At 47.4% G+C, this 17,898-nt stretch overlaps 1 protein-coding gene and 1 long non-coding RNA gene across 4 annotated transcripts in view; both read left to right on the top strand.

The window, feature by feature from the left end:
• Positions 1 to 9,256, top strand: part of TRIOBP (TRIO and F-actin binding protein) — a 36,450-nt gene extending 27,194 nt beyond the window's left edge. For all 3 annotated transcript variants that reach the window (XM_019544890.1, XM_019544891.1, XM_019544892.1), the window contains 7 exons: positions 2,118 to 2,265; positions 3,580 to 3,691; positions 4,416 to 4,575; positions 4,849 to 4,962; positions 5,351 to 5,437; positions 6,387 to 6,550; positions 7,280 to 9,256. In XM_019544890.1, the coding sequence (XP_019400435.1) occupies positions 2,118 to 2,265; positions 3,580 to 3,691; positions 4,416 to 4,575; positions 4,849 to 4,962; positions 5,351 to 5,437; positions 6,387 to 6,548 (783 nt within the window). In that variant the 3' untranslated portion in view covers positions 6,549 to 6,550; positions 7,280 to 9,256. The remainder of the gene's footprint in view (positions 1 to 2,117; positions 2,266 to 3,579; positions 3,692 to 4,415; positions 4,576 to 4,848; positions 4,963 to 5,350; positions 5,438 to 6,386; positions 6,551 to 7,279) is intronic.
• A 218-nt stretch (positions 9,257 to 9,474) lies between these two features.
• On the top strand, positions 9,475 to 12,796 carry LOC109316655. Its single transcript, XR_002102891.1, has 2 exons — positions 9,475 to 9,968; positions 12,041 to 12,796. It is a non-coding gene; the product is annotated as an uncharacterized LOC109316655 (long non-coding RNA).
• Positions 12,797 to 17,898: the final 5,102 nt, after the last annotated feature.

Raw genomic sequence — 17,898 nt, forward strand, 5'->3', positions numbered from 1 at the left:
TTGGGGGGGGAGGGTGTTCAATGTGGGAAGGGAGTAGCGGGGTTGGACATAACATAAGGATATGGCCAGGGCTAGAAAAAAGACAGCTGATAAAAGTCTAAAACCATGGATCCTGTGGAAAAAGTAAACAAGGACTTGTTCTCTGATATCTGCCTCAACACTAGGACTAAGGGGCATAGAATAGAATTATTAGTTATCAGGTTTAAAACAAATGAAAGGAGGCTCTTTGTCACACAGCATGTTGTTAAGTCAAGGAACTCATTGCCACAGGATGTTGTGGGCTGAAAATTTAACTGAGTTAAATGGGGATTGGACAAATTTGTCTTCTCTTAGTGGGTATCAAACATGAGAGTTAGGGGATGCTGCCTCAAAATTAGGATTTCCTAGGCCTCTGAATGAAGCTGGAGGGGAGGGGACAAGTAAGTCTGGATATGCTGTGCTTAAATACTTTTCCCATTTAGCATCTGCACTCTACTGCTGTGCAAAACAGGGTAGTGTAGGCTTAACCTATGGTCAGACCCAGCAAAGTGTTTCTTATGTTCAGGACTAACACCCTGTGTGCCAGTCATCAGTGAGCATAGCTTCCTCTGTGCAGCCATCACAGAACATGTGCTCATGATTGAGGGCAACTCCCTTGACACTGGGCATGCTTCATTCCCTCAGTCAAGTCTCTGGCAAAATGCTTCCCAACAAGGAGAGGGAGGAGGAGTGTTGAGTGCCCAGGGAGCTAAGGTGGTAACCCTCAACCTTTTAATCTTTCTGTGGCCTTGAAGTGAGCTCATTCAGCTGGAAAAAAGGGCAATAAGAGACCTACTTTGCAAGGTCCTGTGCACCTTCTCTGTCCTGGGGGTGAAAGGATGTGCCTCTTGGGCTCTGGCCTTAGCGTCACCATGCTCATGTGATTCCTGTTACACATGTAAACTCTCAAGAGAGGCTGTCTTGAAGTAACCCAGTCAGGTAACTGTCCTGTTGCAATTGATCCCTCACAGATAAAGCCTCCGTATCACGTGGTATCTAATGCAGCCAGTGAGCAGCAGTGCTGGGGGCCTGATGAATATTACTCTCTGCAGGGCCCATGCTGTTTAATCAGCTTCCTTAATTAAACAGGTTGGAAGAGTCAGTTTTTTAAATCAGGCCCCAACTGCCCTTCCATTAAAAGAGGGCTTTTTTGTGATTCTCCCTCTTCACTCTCCAGGGTTTCATAGCCAGTTTCAAGATAAATCACAAGACAGCAGAGCAAATTGTGGGTGAGGATTATGTTGACTACTCCTCTGGAGCCTTCAGGGTGATTTTTACTGTCCACCTAGAGCAGATAGCAGCCACCCTCCTCTCTAATGTTGGTGGTACAGCAGTTGGTGACCACAGGTCCCAGAACTTCGCCCAACCCAGCAATAGTTTCTGTATTTTCCAGTCATTTTCCAGGGTGCAATGCGTGTCCCACTGGGGTCTGTGGAGGTGAGGGGGCAGCAGCCTCAGGACTACCAAAGGGAATTGGCTCTCAACTATCAGCCAATGCTCCAGGGGCTTTTATAAAATAAAGAACTCTAGCTGCAAATGTTACCAAATGTCCTGGATGTTACGAAGGCAAAAGTGGCTCCTTGAGGTTACAGAGAGCCTGGAACAATAGCTTAGAGGTAGAAGCTAAGCAAACTCCACTGCTAATTATGATGCTTGGAAGGTCTGCATTGTTAGCTGTCTCTTGCACATCCAAGGTGTATGAAGAGAGGATTGTGGGACATGGCCCTGTGGCCTTGCCTGTTACAAAGTGTTTCTGTCAGAGCTGTGATGAGCTTACACCTGCCCCAACAGTTGTGGCTTTGCTAGTGGAACCCCCAGGCTGGATGCAGCTTCTGCCTTTTGCAGAGCTGGTGTGGCACCTCAGCAGCAGCATACTTGCTGCATCTGCCACAGGGTGCCCAGCGACTGCAGTGCTTCTGCCGACTGCTCAAGTGGCCCCGTGCAATTTGAGAACAGCATGCAACTGAGTGGAGAGGGTCAGAGGAGGCGCAATAGTTTATCTGTCTCTGTCAGTCCAATTGTTGCCCGGCCCACCCGCTTCCTGGACTCATTGTCCTCTAACGGCATTCCTTTCCTTTCTCCCCTCTTCTGCGTGGCAGGAGGCCTGTGAGCGCAGCTTGGCAGAGATGGAGTCTTCCCACCAGCAGGTCATGGCAGAGCTGCAGCGGCATCACCAGCGGGAGCTGGAGCGGCTGCAACAGGAGAAGGAGAGGCTCCTGGCTGAGGAGGCAGCAGCTACAGCTGCAGGTAGGGCCTGGAGCTGAGGTCCTCTACCTGAAGAGATGTCTCTCACGTTGAGGAGAGATCCTCACCATAAGTTCCTTCCTGCCAGCTCTCTTTCAAACCCCACTCACTTTCTTTCCAAGCACTTTCTCTCCTAGGATGCCTTGAACCTCTGGAAACGCCGCAGGTTGGGGAACAAACCTAGCTACAGGCCTGATTCAATGAGGTGATAAGCACCATTGATTCCTGCTGTCCTCAGTCAGTGCCAGCATCTCTGGGATTGGGCCCTGCCAAAAGAAAACAGTGTAATCTCTACAGCATTGAAGGGATGCAAGTTGGCCAAGCATTGCTCTGGGAGTCAATATTTTGGGCTCTGTCCCCAGTTATGCTAGTGGCCACATGCAGGTCCTTGGGCTGGTCACTTCACCTCAGTCTGCCCCCACATTCTGGTATGTTTAGACAGCAATCCTTGCTCTCTGGGTATGAGCAGCACTAGGCATCCCAATGTTAATTGTAGCCTCTGGAGTAAGCAGATGTGCCTCCATGGATCAGCGATTACCCTTTCAGCTTTGCAATGAGCTGGTCACTTGCTGAGATCCAAGACAGAGCTAATGAGACCTTTCTGAAAAGATCTTGTGATAGGTAGGAGTATGGTAGTTGGTCTGCCTTGTTTTCTGTGGCCTCTAAGACCCTGTAGTGAAGAGGACCATGCATCCCCTGTGAATATGCCCCTCTGCATCATGGGCTTCTGCATGCTGGGACCAAACTGAGATTTGGAATTCCATTCCCACAAAGCTCCACCCTTTGATCAGGGAAGTAAGGAGTGAGCAACTCAGCTAACAGAAGGTGGCAGATGGTTATTGATACCATGCATGGTCTGGTCACATGTGGTCCCATGGCTCTTCAGTGACAGCTGGGTGCACTGTGCCAGATTGGACTGAGGCCAGATTACTCTCTCTCTTTCCCATTCCCATGTCTTCAGGCTCTTTTTCTTGAGTATAGTGTTGTGGGTCCATTTTAAAAACCTGATCCTTACATCTGATTGTGCACAGAGAGACTCATGTAACCCCATTACCACCACTTTGGCATGACAGGAAGCTTCCAGAAGCTACATCCGTGGCTCACCCAGTACTGGCTGGGTTTATGGGTGTTAGCATGGTGAATGTGCTGACTGCAGACCAGAGGATGGAAATACTGAGTCCTCCCTGGAGTTGTAGGGCCTTTAGCAGCAGTTGGGAATGTACACCTGATGACCACACAGAGCTAGTTTGCCACTGCCAAACATTACCAAGCTGGGACTGGGTCACTTTGATTCCATTTGTCTCCATTTGTTTCTAGCCATTGAAGCACTGAAGAAGGCCCACCAGGAGGAGCTGAATAAAGAGCTGGGCAGGACGCGCAGCTTCCAGGAGGGTGGGTCCAGCTTTGACGCCCTTCAGAGGCAGCACCAGTAAGGAGTCTCTTTGCACGTTTCCTTCCCAGGGTGCCCAGGCCAAGTTTCTTGGGTGTGGCAGGGGGTCCCTTTCAGATATCCCCTCATCTAAGGAGCAGAGTGAGCCAGCAGGGAAGGGTTGGAGGATTCTGGCCACATTAGTATTGGGGGTATTCCTTATGTTCCATTCCTCTTGTCTTCCTCCCTGGTAATGTGGCTTTAGCTTCTAGCTTTAAGCTGCTTCCTTCCCTCTTCCCAGGCAGAGACAGGGGAGGATGGACTGAGGTGCTGACTCTTCAGGTGACAGTCCCCTCCCTGCTGTCAGTAAAATGGCAGGGTACAGTGGGAGGAACCAACAGCTCCCCGTCCCTAAAGCACCAGCAGAGGCAGCTGTGCTCAGATTCTTCCTGCCTTCATTCTCCCAGCTTTTCAAAGGGCTCCTCCATTTCATCTCCTGTCACATGAGGTGCCTGGAAGAAGCCACTGTGTGTGTGGAGGGGTGACGAGGGCTGAAGCCTTGATCTGTGTGGAATACATTTTTTTTTTCCTCCAGCCCTCTGTCCTCCCCTCAGTGCTGACAACTAACCTTTATCTTCTGATTACCAGCTGTTCAGGGGAGTGACAAGAGTGCAGGGTCAAGGCTTTCAGTGGGCAAAGGCAGTGCCAGTACACAGATAGGGATGTAGAAGGGGGTGCAGTAGGTGCCTTGTTTCTCCTTGGTAACATTGGGCATCTGTGGCAGGTTGGACCTGGCTTCTCTGAAGCGGGAGCTGCAGGTTCTTTCTGAGCAATACTCCCAGAAGTGCCTGGAAATAGGGAACCTCACAGAAAAGGCAGAAGAGCGGGAGCAGATGCTGCAGTGCTGTCAGCAGGAGGGGAAGGAACTCCTCCGGCAGAACCAGGCAAGAGATTTTTCCCCAGAGGCAAAGTTCCCAGGGGCATGTTTCCTGGAGAACCAGAAACCCCTTTAATTGCTGAGCTGTGCTGTACAGAACTACGTGAACCACCTCTATCCTGAGCCTGGGATGTGTGTATGTGATGGGGAGGGGGTTGGGGTTATGGTCCTTGAGGTTATGATCCTGGCTGTCAGCCAGAGCCACACCAATCAGGCAGGGTCTGGAAGCTGTTACACACCTGTGTTCACTGCCCTAATGGACTCTACTCTTGGTCCCCAGGATCTGCAAGCACGCCTGTCAGAGGAAATTGGGAGGCTACAGACCTCCATCGCTGCTCATGGCTCTGGGGATGGGGCCTTGCACAATAATGAGAGGAGCTCCTGCGAGCTAGAGGTAAGGAGACCTGCTGGGGTCATGTGGTGCTGGCCTAATTTCAGAGCGTGCATGGCCAGCCACTGGGGACTTTGGACACCTGGAGGAGCAGCCAGGGGCAGCAGCGGTGGTGTCCTGCTGGTATTAGGGGCCCTGGATAAGTGTGACACCAAAGGCTGATGACACCAGCTGATGCAGGAAGGAGCTACGCAAGCTTCCCCTCTAGCATTCTGCCAGCACTCCCCACTCTTGATCTGCAGTACTTCCTGCCCTGGTGCTCTGGGCCCTTCCTTCCTACCCCCACCCTATGCAGCACATGCTTCTGCCAAAACTCTGCAGCAAGGAGGCAGTTTCTGAGCCAGGCTGCATCAGCTCAGGCCCTTCATTCTCTCTCACTTGCTACTTGCAGGTGCTGCTTCGAGTGAGAGAAAATGAGCTCCAGTACCTGAAGAAAGAGATTCAGTGTCTTCGGGAGGAGCTACAGATGATTCAGAAGGTACGGTGCCCCTGGAAGTGTTCTTCTTTTAGTAGAGTTCAAGGCAGGAGGGATGCCAAGACCTTGCTGAAGTGTGAGGCAGGGAGTTCTGGATCTGGGAAAAGCATCGCTTGCTGGGGGGGAATTTTGTGCAGGGTTGCTCAGTCCTCCTAGATTAACCCTCTGGAGCTCAGTTTTCTGTGTGTGCATGTGCATATGCCATATACCTGCAGAAAGGGAGCCCTTAAATGTGGGGAAGACCTGGCCAGCTCTGGGTGGGGCTCCAATTCAGCTGTTTTATTTCCCCTCCCTCTATATGCCATCCATCCTGCAGCCAGGCCATGTCTCTCCTGTACCCTTAGTAACTCACCATGAAGGGAGGGTTAGCTCCACTGTATGACCTTTCCCTTTTGCCAGTGCAGCATGGTTATGGGCATCCCTTTCTGTTTCTATTTTTCCATGGCTTGAACCCTCTGGCTTCCATCACTTCTGCCCTTTGACTGTTCTACAGTTGAATGCCCCTCGTCCTCAGGGAAACCTTCATGACACCAATGCCTATGTTTCCCATGGCTCCTACTTCTGTCCTCTTGTACACACTCTTCTCCCTCAAGGGGCGGCCCTTTAGGTGCTTCTAGAGAACAGTCTCACTGAGCCAACCTGTTCAGCCTTGAGTAGTTTGATAGATCTCAGTTGTGAATTCCTCCTCCCAGCTGCCTCTTTAACTGGACCTCTGGGGATGCCATTGCTGTACCAGGGCAATGATGTCTCTTCTTGGCAGTCTGAGGCCTCTGGCCAGCTTTCAGACTCCCACTGCCTGCATAGGAAGGCAGAGCAGGCCAGGGCTTGGGTTCAGACTGAGGTCTCCATCTTCCTGGCTTTCCACCTAGGGGCATCTGTGCTGCTCCCTTCTCCTTCCCCCTCCCCCATGAATACCAATGTCTGGATTGTGACTCCTTGCCTTCCACTGCAGGATAAGAGGTTTGCCTCAGGGAAATACCAGGATGTCTACGTGGAGCTGAAACGCATCAAGGTGCGCTCAGAGCAGGAAATCAAGCAGCTGAAGGAGCATCTGCGCCTGGCTGTGGCGGCTTTGCAGGAAAAGGAGATGCTGTGTAACAGCATTGCTGAATAGAGGTGAAAGACTGGACATGGAGGGGTCAGGTCTTGTCAACTTGCACTGGGGAGGAGCATAAGTTATGGGTCAGGAGCACCCAGGGGTTGCTGCAGGGCAGTACTCCACTCATGGTCCCTAGACTGCAGGGGTGTGATGGGTGGGCTTGAAAGGCAGATGCAAAGGAGGCATTGGCCATCCCTGACTTGCCCCCAGTGCCAGGCAGCATTGTGCTGGACTTCACACATTACTGCCTGAATGGGGAGAAACTGTATTCCTACCTGTGTGTTTAATCTCTTTGGAAGTAGCTTGAATTAAGCAAAACTGTCTGTCTCTGTTGACCCTGGGCCTCTCCTACTATTGGTATTTACAAGAGGTGAGGTGTAAGGTGGCCCTAGGAAGTGATCAAAAGTGCCCTCTTTTCTTGCTTGCTGGGTCATGCTGTCTTTGAGACAAGAGCAAACTCTGGGTGTCTTATTCTCACTGGATCTGGTCCAGTAGGAATTTTCCATCCTCATGGTTCCTCTTCCTGTTCATGGCACCACTGGCAGGGCTCAGACCACACAACCCCAGGTGCTGTTGATGCTTATTCATGGGCAGTCTGGGGTTGCAGTACAAGCAGTGTCGTTAGCTGGCAGTTTGGCGCATAGTGGCCCTCTCTCTTCAGCTTAGTGAAGTGGCAGCCTTCTGCCTGGTAGAAATAGTGTTTTTAAGTCATTTGTCTTGTTTTTCTTTTTTTTCCCCCTCTTCAGGTCTGTTTTACTCTGCTCCTCACTTGTGGGGAAGCGGTGGCTGCATCCCATCCATTCACACAACCTGCCCAGAACCCATCCCCTCATGCCTTCCAACGAACCCCTGTCCCGTGTGCCTGCGTAACTGAGCACGCCATTTGGACTGGCTCCAACATGCACCTTCTTCAGGATTTTATATGTGAAAAGATATTTTATAGAGATTTTTTTTGTGGGGTCTTTTTTTGGAAGGGGAGGGGAGCATTTTAAGCTACTATATCTTTTAGCCAGCAGCTGAAGACAGACTTTGTATTCCCTGTTGCCCCTTCTGGCCATGAGTGCACACAGGCTCTGGAGTGGCTGTCTTGTACCACTCTCCTTCTTCAAACGTCTGTGTGAGCCAACTTGGATGTGCTAGAATGACCGTGGCCCACAGCAGCCTGTGCAAGAGACAAACTAGCCATAGTAGGGCAAGCAATGGCTCCATCCGCCCTGGGCACATCCATGGGGAGATGGTGGTGAGAGTCCATGTGACCAAGTCTATCTGTGACTATCCTCCAACTCAGAGTACTGCACTAAAGGCAGGTTCCTGCATGAGTAGGCCAGCTGTCTGTCTCACTGTGAGGCTGGTGCCTACCGCAGTGTGGGACAAGCCTGCCTTCTGCCTGCACACCCCTGAGGAGCAGTGGAGACTTCATGAGCCGCTGCTGCCTCTTCCAGAGCCAAACAACAAAGGCAGCTGCTGCTCTGCTGCACAGTTCATAGTTTAACTTAATAAAAATATTCCAATATTGCAGAGGGATCTTGTATGACTGTTGCATTGGCCTCAGAGTCACTGATGGTGTCAAGTCAGGCTTGCTCTTTACACAGCATCTTTGAACCTTCATGTTGGAGGATGGCTCCTTGCTTTATCGGATCAGCAGTATCCAGCAAGGGCTGCCAGTTGTGCCTAGAGACTTTGATATAAGAACTGCTGTCCTGGATCAAACCAAAGGTCTGTCCAACCCTGTACATCCTGTCTCTCATACTGGCCAGTAGCAGATGCCTTCTAGAGCAGGGGCATCAACATAAGGCCTGTGGGCCAGCTCTGGCCCCTGGAGGTGTCATGTAGCTTGTAAGGCTTCTTAGTGGCTGAACCACTTTTTTCCATGGATTTGGCTTACAGGGTTTGTTGCCATAGCTTCAGTATTAATTACTGCTACTTTTGTGTGGCTTCAGAAACCAGGGAGTTAATTCCACTTGCCTTTCCATCTTGGGGTTTGTAGGTGCCCCTGGCAGGGAGATTTGGGGGACAAGTGGAAGCAGCAACATCATTCACTCCCTGGGTTCTGGACTTGTGCCAAAACAGCGGCTCTGGCAGCAGTGCGGACTTATGCCACCACCATTAATGTGTTGTCCAGTTTGAAGGGCCCAATGACCCTTCAGTTAGACACCCCTGTTTCAGAGAGAGCATCACAAACAGTTTGCCTAAAGTGTTTCATCAACTGTCGGACTCCCCCAGTCTCCAGCAATGGGTTACATCCTTGACTTACGGTTAATAGCCCCTGATGGATCTAGTCTCTACTCAGTTGTCTAATCCCCTTTTGAACCTTGTTAGGCTTTTAGCCTCCACAGCATCCCGTGGCAGTGAAGCTCTGCATATTCATGATGCACTGTGCTTTAAAAGGAAAAAAAGGACTTCTTTTTGGTTTGTTTTAAACCTGCTGCCTGGTAATTTCACCCCTCCCCACAGTTCTTTTATTATAGTAGACATAATGAATAATACTGCCCTATTCCCTTTTTCCAGACCATGATTTTTATAGCTCTGTCATATTCCACTCAGTGAATTTTTTTCCAAGCTGAAGACTCCTAGCCTTTTCTGTCTCTCTTTATATAGCAGCTGTTCCATAGCCCTGATCAGTTTGTTGACATTCTCTGTATCTGCTCTAGTTTTGTTGCATCCTTGTTGAAATGGAGTGACCAGAAATGCACACAGCATTCAAGATGGGATGCTTCATGGAATTATATTTTCATAGATTTCATAGACATTCAGGTTGGAAGGGACCCCAGAGGATCATTGAGACCAGCCCCCTGCCCCCAGGGAGAGGAAGTTAGCAGGGATCATAGGATCCCAGCAAGATAAGCATCCAAATGTGTCTTGAAGGCGTTCAAAGTGGGTGTTTGAACCACCTCCTGTGGCAGTCTATTCCAAACCTTGGGGGCTCAGACAGTAAAGTTCTTCCTTATGTCCAGCTTGAATCAGTAACCGGGGAGTTTGTAACTGTTAGATCTTGTCAGCCCTTGGGGAACTCTGGTGAACAGATGTTCCCCCAGATACTTTGTTTCCTCCTTTGGTTCCTAACATTTTATTTGTCTTTTTAACCATTACTCTACACTGATCTGAAAACAGTCCACAATGATTCCAGGATCTCTCCTGAATGGTAATGGTTAATTTGGAGCCCATCATGAGTGTGTGCACTTTTTCCAGCATACATTACTTTACACTTCTCAGCACTGATTTTCCTCTGTTGTTCCTGCCCTCTGAGACCAGTTCTATGAGATATCCCTGTAACATCACCACCAGCTTTGGATTTGATTACCCAAAATTATTTGATATCATCTGCAAATGTCACTGTTTACTCCTTTTTCCCTTTCTAGTATATCTCGATCTGGTATGTGATGACTTGATTGCAAGCCTTCTGCAAGTGCTGGGGAAATGTGTGTGTGTGTGTTGGTTCACTTCCCTGTCCACATCTGCATCTCCTCACCTGCTTTCTCCCCTCCCCCCACCCCCACCCTAGTTTTTGCTTTTGAAGCATCAGACAGATAAGAAATACTGTGCATTTAATGTCATCCCTAAATGTTAATAGAGTTGGACACAGCCCCTGGAGGCAGCTGCAAGGACAAAACCCATCGAGCGGGCCTTGGAAAACAACTGTCTATGCCCTGCCTTCAGGAAACACTGGAAAAAGTAGGACTTCTCCAGATTTCAGCAAGAAAGCCCTTTCCCTTTCCTGAGCTGCTGCTGGAGGTGCCTTTGTCCCAGAACCATGTACCTAGTGGATGCTTTGAAAGGTATCTGTAGGCAGGTGAGAGCTGTCATCACCTCCAGAACATAGGTGGATGTTTAATTTGCTGTCAGGGCTGTCTTAACTGTAGCTGTCTCCTGGCATGGGAAGGATATTCCTAGTGCTTGCCTGGGAGTTATGCCCCGGGGTGATAACTTCAGCTCAGTTGCTTCAGGGCTGCTACTCTGGCAGTTGGAGCACAATCACTTATGACCTACTGAAACATTAGTGGTCAGAAGAAGGAGAGAGTAGTTGGGTTATAGGACTGGGGAGGCAGTCAACAGAACAAACCGGAACTATGCAATGCAGAACTCCCTACTTGATGATCCCAGATCATTGATTTGTGTCTGGAAAGCTGACTGGTATATCTGACTTGGGACGGATAAGGCACACTCTTCTTGTTACCCTGTCTTGTTCTAATCCTGCATCAACCAGCCTACAGATATTTGAGTGTTTGTTCTTAAAAAAATAAAATAAGGCTACTGAAATTATGGTGGCCTTAAGCTGGGTAATGCAATACTAGGACTGGCTCACATGCAGCACCAAGCTACGGTGACTTAAGCTACTGCGATGTGGGAACCTGGTGGAGCTGGAAGCAATGAAACCTGATGACTGTTTTAGTGTATCCATAGCACATGTGCAGAGCTTATTAACATCAGATGCTCTTTTAGGGTGAAACCACCTACAGTTACATTTCCAGAGTATTCTACCATTGCTGAGATAATATGTGCTTGCACTCATGCGTGCACAGAGAACCATAATGCAGATCAACTTGGAGAGAGAAAGGCAGCTGATTTTGGGTGTGTGCAAAGAGAGGAGTTTGCACACACAATCAGTTGAACTAGTTACAAATAATCTCTGGAACCCCTGTGATTCCTGGACTGTTATGAAGATTGACTGGCACCTTAGGTTAAGCTTGGAGTAGACTAGTTCCAGTGCAACTAGGTCAAAGACTTTCTTTAGAGTCAGAAGATGACTGATTGGCCAATAGCAAGTGATGCAAAAGGAAGGCTGCTGAGTTCAACCCTCTTCCTCCCTTGGAAGGTTTTACAGATAAGTCTGGATTCTGCCTATTCTTATACCCTTGTTTAGATAAGAATAGGACTTGTTGACATTTGGTCCTGCTCTGCTACCTCTCAGGAAACAATTGTTGTGATTTTGGAAGCAAATATCTAAGGCTCCTCTCCTGCTGCAGGGTGGTCTCCTGTGGCTGACTTATTCCTCTCACATCCACAGCAGTCATCCTGTTCATTTAGCCAGTACTAACTTCGGGCTCCTTAATGAGAAGGGAGATGGTAGAATGACTGTTTTTTTTCTGTTCCCAGAAACACCCTTGTCCTGTCCAATCTTTCTTGCTACAACCAAATCTCTGGGCTCTTTCTTATACTCATGTGATGCCCTGTTTTTCATGCTGTTCAAATCTAATGGGCTAAATTCAGGATACTGATCAGCATGTGAGAGCTGTTTGGAGGCAGAGGATGTAATGAGCTGATTCAAGGAGTTTTTGTACTTTGAACATGTGACTTATCTCCCTGATGGGAGGTTACTGACCCTACTAACTGAAGTCAAAACAAAATAATTGGCTGGCAGAAGGTCTGGCCTGATTCTTCCCCAAAGTCCTTAGTGCTATAGATCAGAAAGCCTTTAAAACAAAAGACAAATGTCAGACTGCAATGGCACTATTTTAAACTGTAGTGTGGCCCATCCTGAACAATGGCAGTGTATTAAATGAGGGAAGTGTGTGTGTGTGTGATGTAATGGAAGGAAAGTTTATTTCAGCTGATTTAAGAACATAGGAACTCCATGCTGGGTCAGATCCCATGGGTGTATCTATCCCATTAGTCTCTCACAGTGGCAGGGAATAGATGTGTAGGGAAGAAGTATTTAACCAGGGACTATCCAGATCTGTCTCCTACTGCCCCTCCTCCTAGGCCTCTGAATGCTGAAGGGAGATCCTAATTTGGAGGTTGCGTCCCTATCATGTTTAATACCTGCAAATGGGTCTATCCTGCATGAATTTGTCCAGCCCTATTTTGAACCTGGTTATCAGCATCCACACACATTCAGAAAATCAAAGATTATCATCTCTGATGTTGTCAACTTGGTCTGGAGAAACTGGGAGTCAGGGAGTGGTAGAGGTAGCAGAGCTTCTGGTCCAGCTCCAGCAACGTGACAGAAACTGAAGACCAGAAGAGGGCAGTTCTGATCATCTGGTGTTGCCTAGGCCATAGAGCTACCCCTGGAGTCCTGCAGGGAGCCTAGCAATTTTTGTTTAACTACTTCATGTTTTTTTCTAGGCAGCAATCCTCTCTCAGTATCAAGCCTCTGAGCAATGGAAAATCCATGGTACCCTTGGCAGCCTCTTCTTTTTGAAGTTAAGCTCCGTGCCAATCTGAGGAATTATGCAGCTTTTTAAAGTGTTTAAAGGACTCCACATCTTACCTGGTCAGTCATCTCAGTGCTGTTTATTAAATGCTTCTTTTGCTGCTTGTTATCTGGTCTTCTGAAGAGGTGCCTACACGGAAACCAAACAAAATGCTATTTCCATGCGTGCCTTCTTCCTATTCTAGTACATCGCTCCCATCAATGCCACTGAACTCTGCTCAAACATTTGTAAACCTCTTAAAAGATGGGACTACCCACTCAAGGTGTATTTACAACCTTAAAAACTTATGGAGTTATCAGCCAAACAGGTCCAGTTGCTGCAAGCTCATACATGTACAGAGGCCAGTTTCATTCCTCTGTTGCTCAGGCTTTGGTTTTCTTGGTTTTCACAGTAGTATCAACTCATCACTTTTAAATATGCAATGTGAAAATAAGCTATTTCCTATTCTTATTTTTAAAGCAACATTAAACTCTTGAGCTTGTTTTGCTGGAGAAGTAATGTACCACTGACTTTAACCTGGAGGTCTTGGGGCTTCAAGGACAGTAGTTCCTTTGTATTTAGAACCCTTGCAGAACAATTGTACCACTGCCTAAGGAAATTCTGTTGCTCATAACTATACTATCTTTCTCTTCTCCCTAAATCATTCAGTATAAATGACCTGCTGCTTTTGCTCTTGAAAGTTACCAGCTAATAGGCACTGCAAAAATTTTATAGTCTAGTTGGAGTACATGATCTGACAGCATAAGAAATAAGGTTTTGACCTCAAGTGCTATCAAAATAGTTGTAGAGAAGAGGAGGAATATAAATCAGGCCTTGGAAATTTATTTTAGAGGGCATTTCTACTAGGCAGTTTCATCTGAAGAATGTGAATGAAATCAGACTTCTCCAAAGCTACTGATGAATATTTGAATAACTGGAAATAGGTGTAGAGATGCTTGTCTAGATCTTATTCTTCCTCCTTTCTAGAAATGATGGCTGTCTGCAGCGTTCTTATCTTCCTAATCTTCTGAAGCTACAGAGCAGATTCCTGTAGGAAGGATGCCAGCATTGGGCTTAAAGAGATTTTAATCTAGAAGAAAATGACCTGTCTCTAGCTCAGCCCTTCTAAAGAAACAGCCTCTGGCTTCTAAAACCTGACTTGTTGAGCCCAAGGCAGATGGTCTCTTGAGGAATTGAAACTAGCAGGTTTCAACATGTAGCAATTACTCATTGGAAAAGCTGGGAGCAAACCATCCCCTAAAGGCAATGGATGGTGGCATGAACATTGACAATCTAAGTGGCTGTGAGCTCTCATGGGCCCTGGACTCAGCCTGCCTGGAACATGACACTATTATGAGGTGAAAACAGAATGCAAGTGGAAGCTCTGTGTCAAATGCAAGAGTCAGTCAAATGGGCTTTACAAACAGAGCTGGCACTGCAGAAACTTGATGGGACCTGGAAATAAAAGGAACAGGCAATCCCAGAAGAGCTGATGCCATGGACTAAATCTAATATCCAGGAAAAAGAACTGCTGGTGGTACAGAAGCTTCTGCCGGTGAAGGACCTAAAACCAAAACGCTAAACACCTAGCTCTCTTGTTCCCAGGCTCTTTGACAGTTCCCTTACATTCTGTGATAGCCAAAAATGCCAGGGTCTTTGATATCTCGAACCCGTGATACCACCGGGCCCTTGCCATCAAGGAAGGTCCAGGCACAGAAGTTACTGAGATCACTTTGGTGGTACAGTGTAAAGATGTCCTAAAACTTGCACCTCTATTTCTTTTTAATTTCAAGGAGATGGAACAACCCCACTGACTGAGCTGGCCTTGGATGACCACACGCTGGACACAGCAACCATCTAAAACCATCTTTTGGGTTGACTTAGTTCAACCCTGAACCTAATAATAAACACCACTAGGAGACAATGCTGTTATCTGTCCTCTAACAGAAGGGCAGGGAGCTTCTCAGTACTGCCTTTATCTGTGCAGTTCCTTAAGAGCCCAGGCTGTGGAGCATTCCTCGAGAATGTGGCTCTAGCCCTTAGGGCAGAGAAAGCAATGAATATGTGTCTCTATTACCAGCTCCTGCTTGTCCCATGGGGTAATTTCTTCACATCAGTAGAGATGCCCACTGTCATGAGGCTAAAAGCCACTCCATGAGCCAGTAGATGCTCAATAGAGGTTTGAGTGAAGGAAGAAAACACAAGCCAAAACACTGGCAGAACCGACTGCAAATTCATAAAGGAGCTGCAGAGTAACATCTGGCACTGTGGGATCTTGTCCACTGTTTCCAGCTGCCAGCTGGGTTGTAATGTTGGGTGAGTCCCTTCTCTATGGCTTCTGTTTGGGGATATGCTCAGGCCTAGTGGATGCCATAGACCTGCACTTCACCTGCAGTCATGTTCCATCCAACCCCAAAGTGTCCCCTTATTCCATGAAGACAGCAAAATGTGAGTGCTGAGTACAGTCAGCAGGGGCCAGTTGAAGAATGTTGTGCTCTCTAGCTATACTACAGCTGGCAGTGAAAGCAATGAAAGCATTTCCCAGAGGTCAAGGATTATGTTTGCACTTCAGTTCCTAATTAAATTTAGTCATTGTCATTGGCTGGAATTCTGAGCCCTCCTGTTAGTTCTTCAACTCTCCGTCTTTCTGTTGTATCTGTTGTACTTCCTTCTGGGACACTACTCTCTCCCTTTACCAGTCTGTACTGGCTGGCACTGACATCCTTGACATGAGTGCTGTACAAGGTCACCCTCAGGTTTGCCTCATTTCTCCAGTGAAATCAGTACAAGACAGAAGTGTTCACACTTGGGTGTTATTTCCAGGTGTTTGCCATCTGTATGGGTCTCACTCAGACTCCAGTTTAAAGGTTTTGTTTGCAACCCTGAGAGCTAGAGTTTGTTTGTTTCTTTTTAAAGACCAGTTTATACATGAACCACACAGGGGAGGCAGGCAGCCTGTGCTTAAACAAGCATTCTTGTTTATTCAAGGTTTGAAAACCAAACATGCTTCTAAAATATGCAGACAGATACAACCCAGCCTACAAAAAAAAACAAACCAACTATGAGGGTGCCACCTAGTGGTGTCCATTACAATAACAGGGTAGAAAGCTCCTCCCTGGCCCTCCTTAGCTAGATGAATGGCATAAGGTTGGTGCATGAGGGTCGTTCCACAGGTGGACCCCATGCACCATACATGGCTGAGATATAGCTAGGCACCAGCCTGACCCCATGTAGGGGCCCAACCTTGCTTATTGGGATCCAGCCATATGCCAGTCCAATCCTTCATGCTAGCACAATTTAGCAGGCAGGGCCACATTGGTATTTGGCCTTTTGGTATCAGAGGAGCAGCAATTAATGCTGCCACTGCTCCCCTACCACCAAACATCTGGCTGGATGCCAGTTCCACACACAAGAGGTTGAGCACTACCGATCTATTTGGTCTTGAATTACATGGTTGTAATTCTAGGAAGAAGTAGCTGTGAGCAGACTGTGAACAGCTCTGGATCCAGTAAAAAGAGTAGAGAAATAGTACTGGGTTTAAACAACCAAAGAAGGGAATTCTTATCCAACACCCTATGCACCCCTGCCATAAGCAAAATTAGATGGTCAGCCAAGTTCCTTCTTCCTTCTTCCCTCCATGCAGCTAATTGTTCTCGCAGGTCATCCTCCCCACATGTAGTTGTGTCTTGGCAGCTTGTGATCAAGGTCAGTAACCTGGGTCTACGTCAAAGCAGGGAGGAAGCCTGTTTCAGAGTTCAGATTCCTTGCCAGTAACATTTGCAAGGCCAGCCCTCCTCCTTCAAATCAAGGAGAATCTAACTTAAGAACTATTACCGATTATAATTTGGGCAGTGTGGCAGGAGAGGCAATCTACCTATAAATGCTTTGCCACCTCCGTAGTAGGCCTTTATGAATAAAATCCAGTACCTTAAATTCCGTCTGAAAACCAACGTCATAGTGTCAAATGCTGTTGCCATATTACATTCCAGACTGACCCAAGGCAGTAGTTTTCAACCTTTTTTAGATGTGAGGCAACCCTCAGAAAATGCCAGCACTGACCTTTCATTTGTTTCTTGATTATGGAAAAATACTAGAGCAATTCTTCTGTTGCAAAGAACTTCAGAAAGATAGGGCAGAATGGTTTTGACACAATGGATTCATTTTTAAAATCTCTGGGTTTTTTCTTGTGAATCCTGTGTTGGCATTTGCACACCTAACAGTGCTGAGGTTATGCAGCATCCCATGGCACCCTTAGAAGAATCTTGCAGCAGCGTGCTTGAGCGCATAGGTCACATTAACATGCTTAGCCACTGAAAGAAAGGGTGGTAATGTCCTGGCTAGGTGCATAGCATACAAAGCATCCATGGATAATAATGCTGTATTAGATTTTCAACCCGTTCCTGGGTAAGTTGGCACCTTTCCATTTGTAAACACAGGTAGAAGTGGAAAACATACCTCAGTCATAAGCACGGTTGCTTAACCAAGCATCTGTATACAGCTCAACTAATGAAGTGTGGAGGTAGCATCTTAACACCATTCAGTGTTATGAGCCCCATCCCCATGACTTACTCCCACTACAACACACTTGAGCAAAGCAATAATGCTTCAAAGCACCATGTGTTGACAGTGCGTCTTGCACCTGTTCTAGAACTGGTTCCCTAATACAGTAAAATGGAGCAGCGTGTATCAAAACCAACTGGTCTGATAGGAGGGTGACTCAGGAAAACTATTTCCTTGTAAGGTCACCCGTACCAGCACCCTGCCCCAGGCCTGGCTGCTTAAGATAAGAAGAGACGGGTGTGAATACTACTCTTCCCACCGTGTAGTGCTCAGGCATCCTACAGTACCCAGCTGCTGTTAAACACTGGTCTCCTTCAACTATTTAGTTCTTTAAAAATTATCAACTGCTGTAGCCACCTTCTGCATGGGATTGTCAGTGGGTTGGTGCAGGTGGCTTGTATTTGTGTATGAAAAGAGGCACATAACCCTCTATAGCATCAGAGTAAGGACCCAGAGCCATACAAAATCATGTGTCCTTGTATCTTCGAAACCCTGATTGCATTTGAACATATTTGTACTGGAATCCTTCCTCCTAGCCAGTCAGCCCCTATAGCTGTGTATATATGTTATATATATGGATATAGTGTTCATCTGGGAGGAGAGAGCACATGACTATAAAGTGATCTCCCTTCTCTGCCTAAAACGCTTACCAAATTCCTTTGCGCTTGATA

The sequence above is a fragment of the Crocodylus porosus genome, unplaced genomic scaffold (assembly GCF_001723895.1).
Source record: "Crocodylus porosus isolate Cpor-Errol unplaced genomic scaffold, CroPor_comp1, whole genome shotgun sequence".
NCBI lineage: Eukaryota > Metazoa > Chordata > Crocodylia > Crocodylidae > Crocodylus > Crocodylus porosus.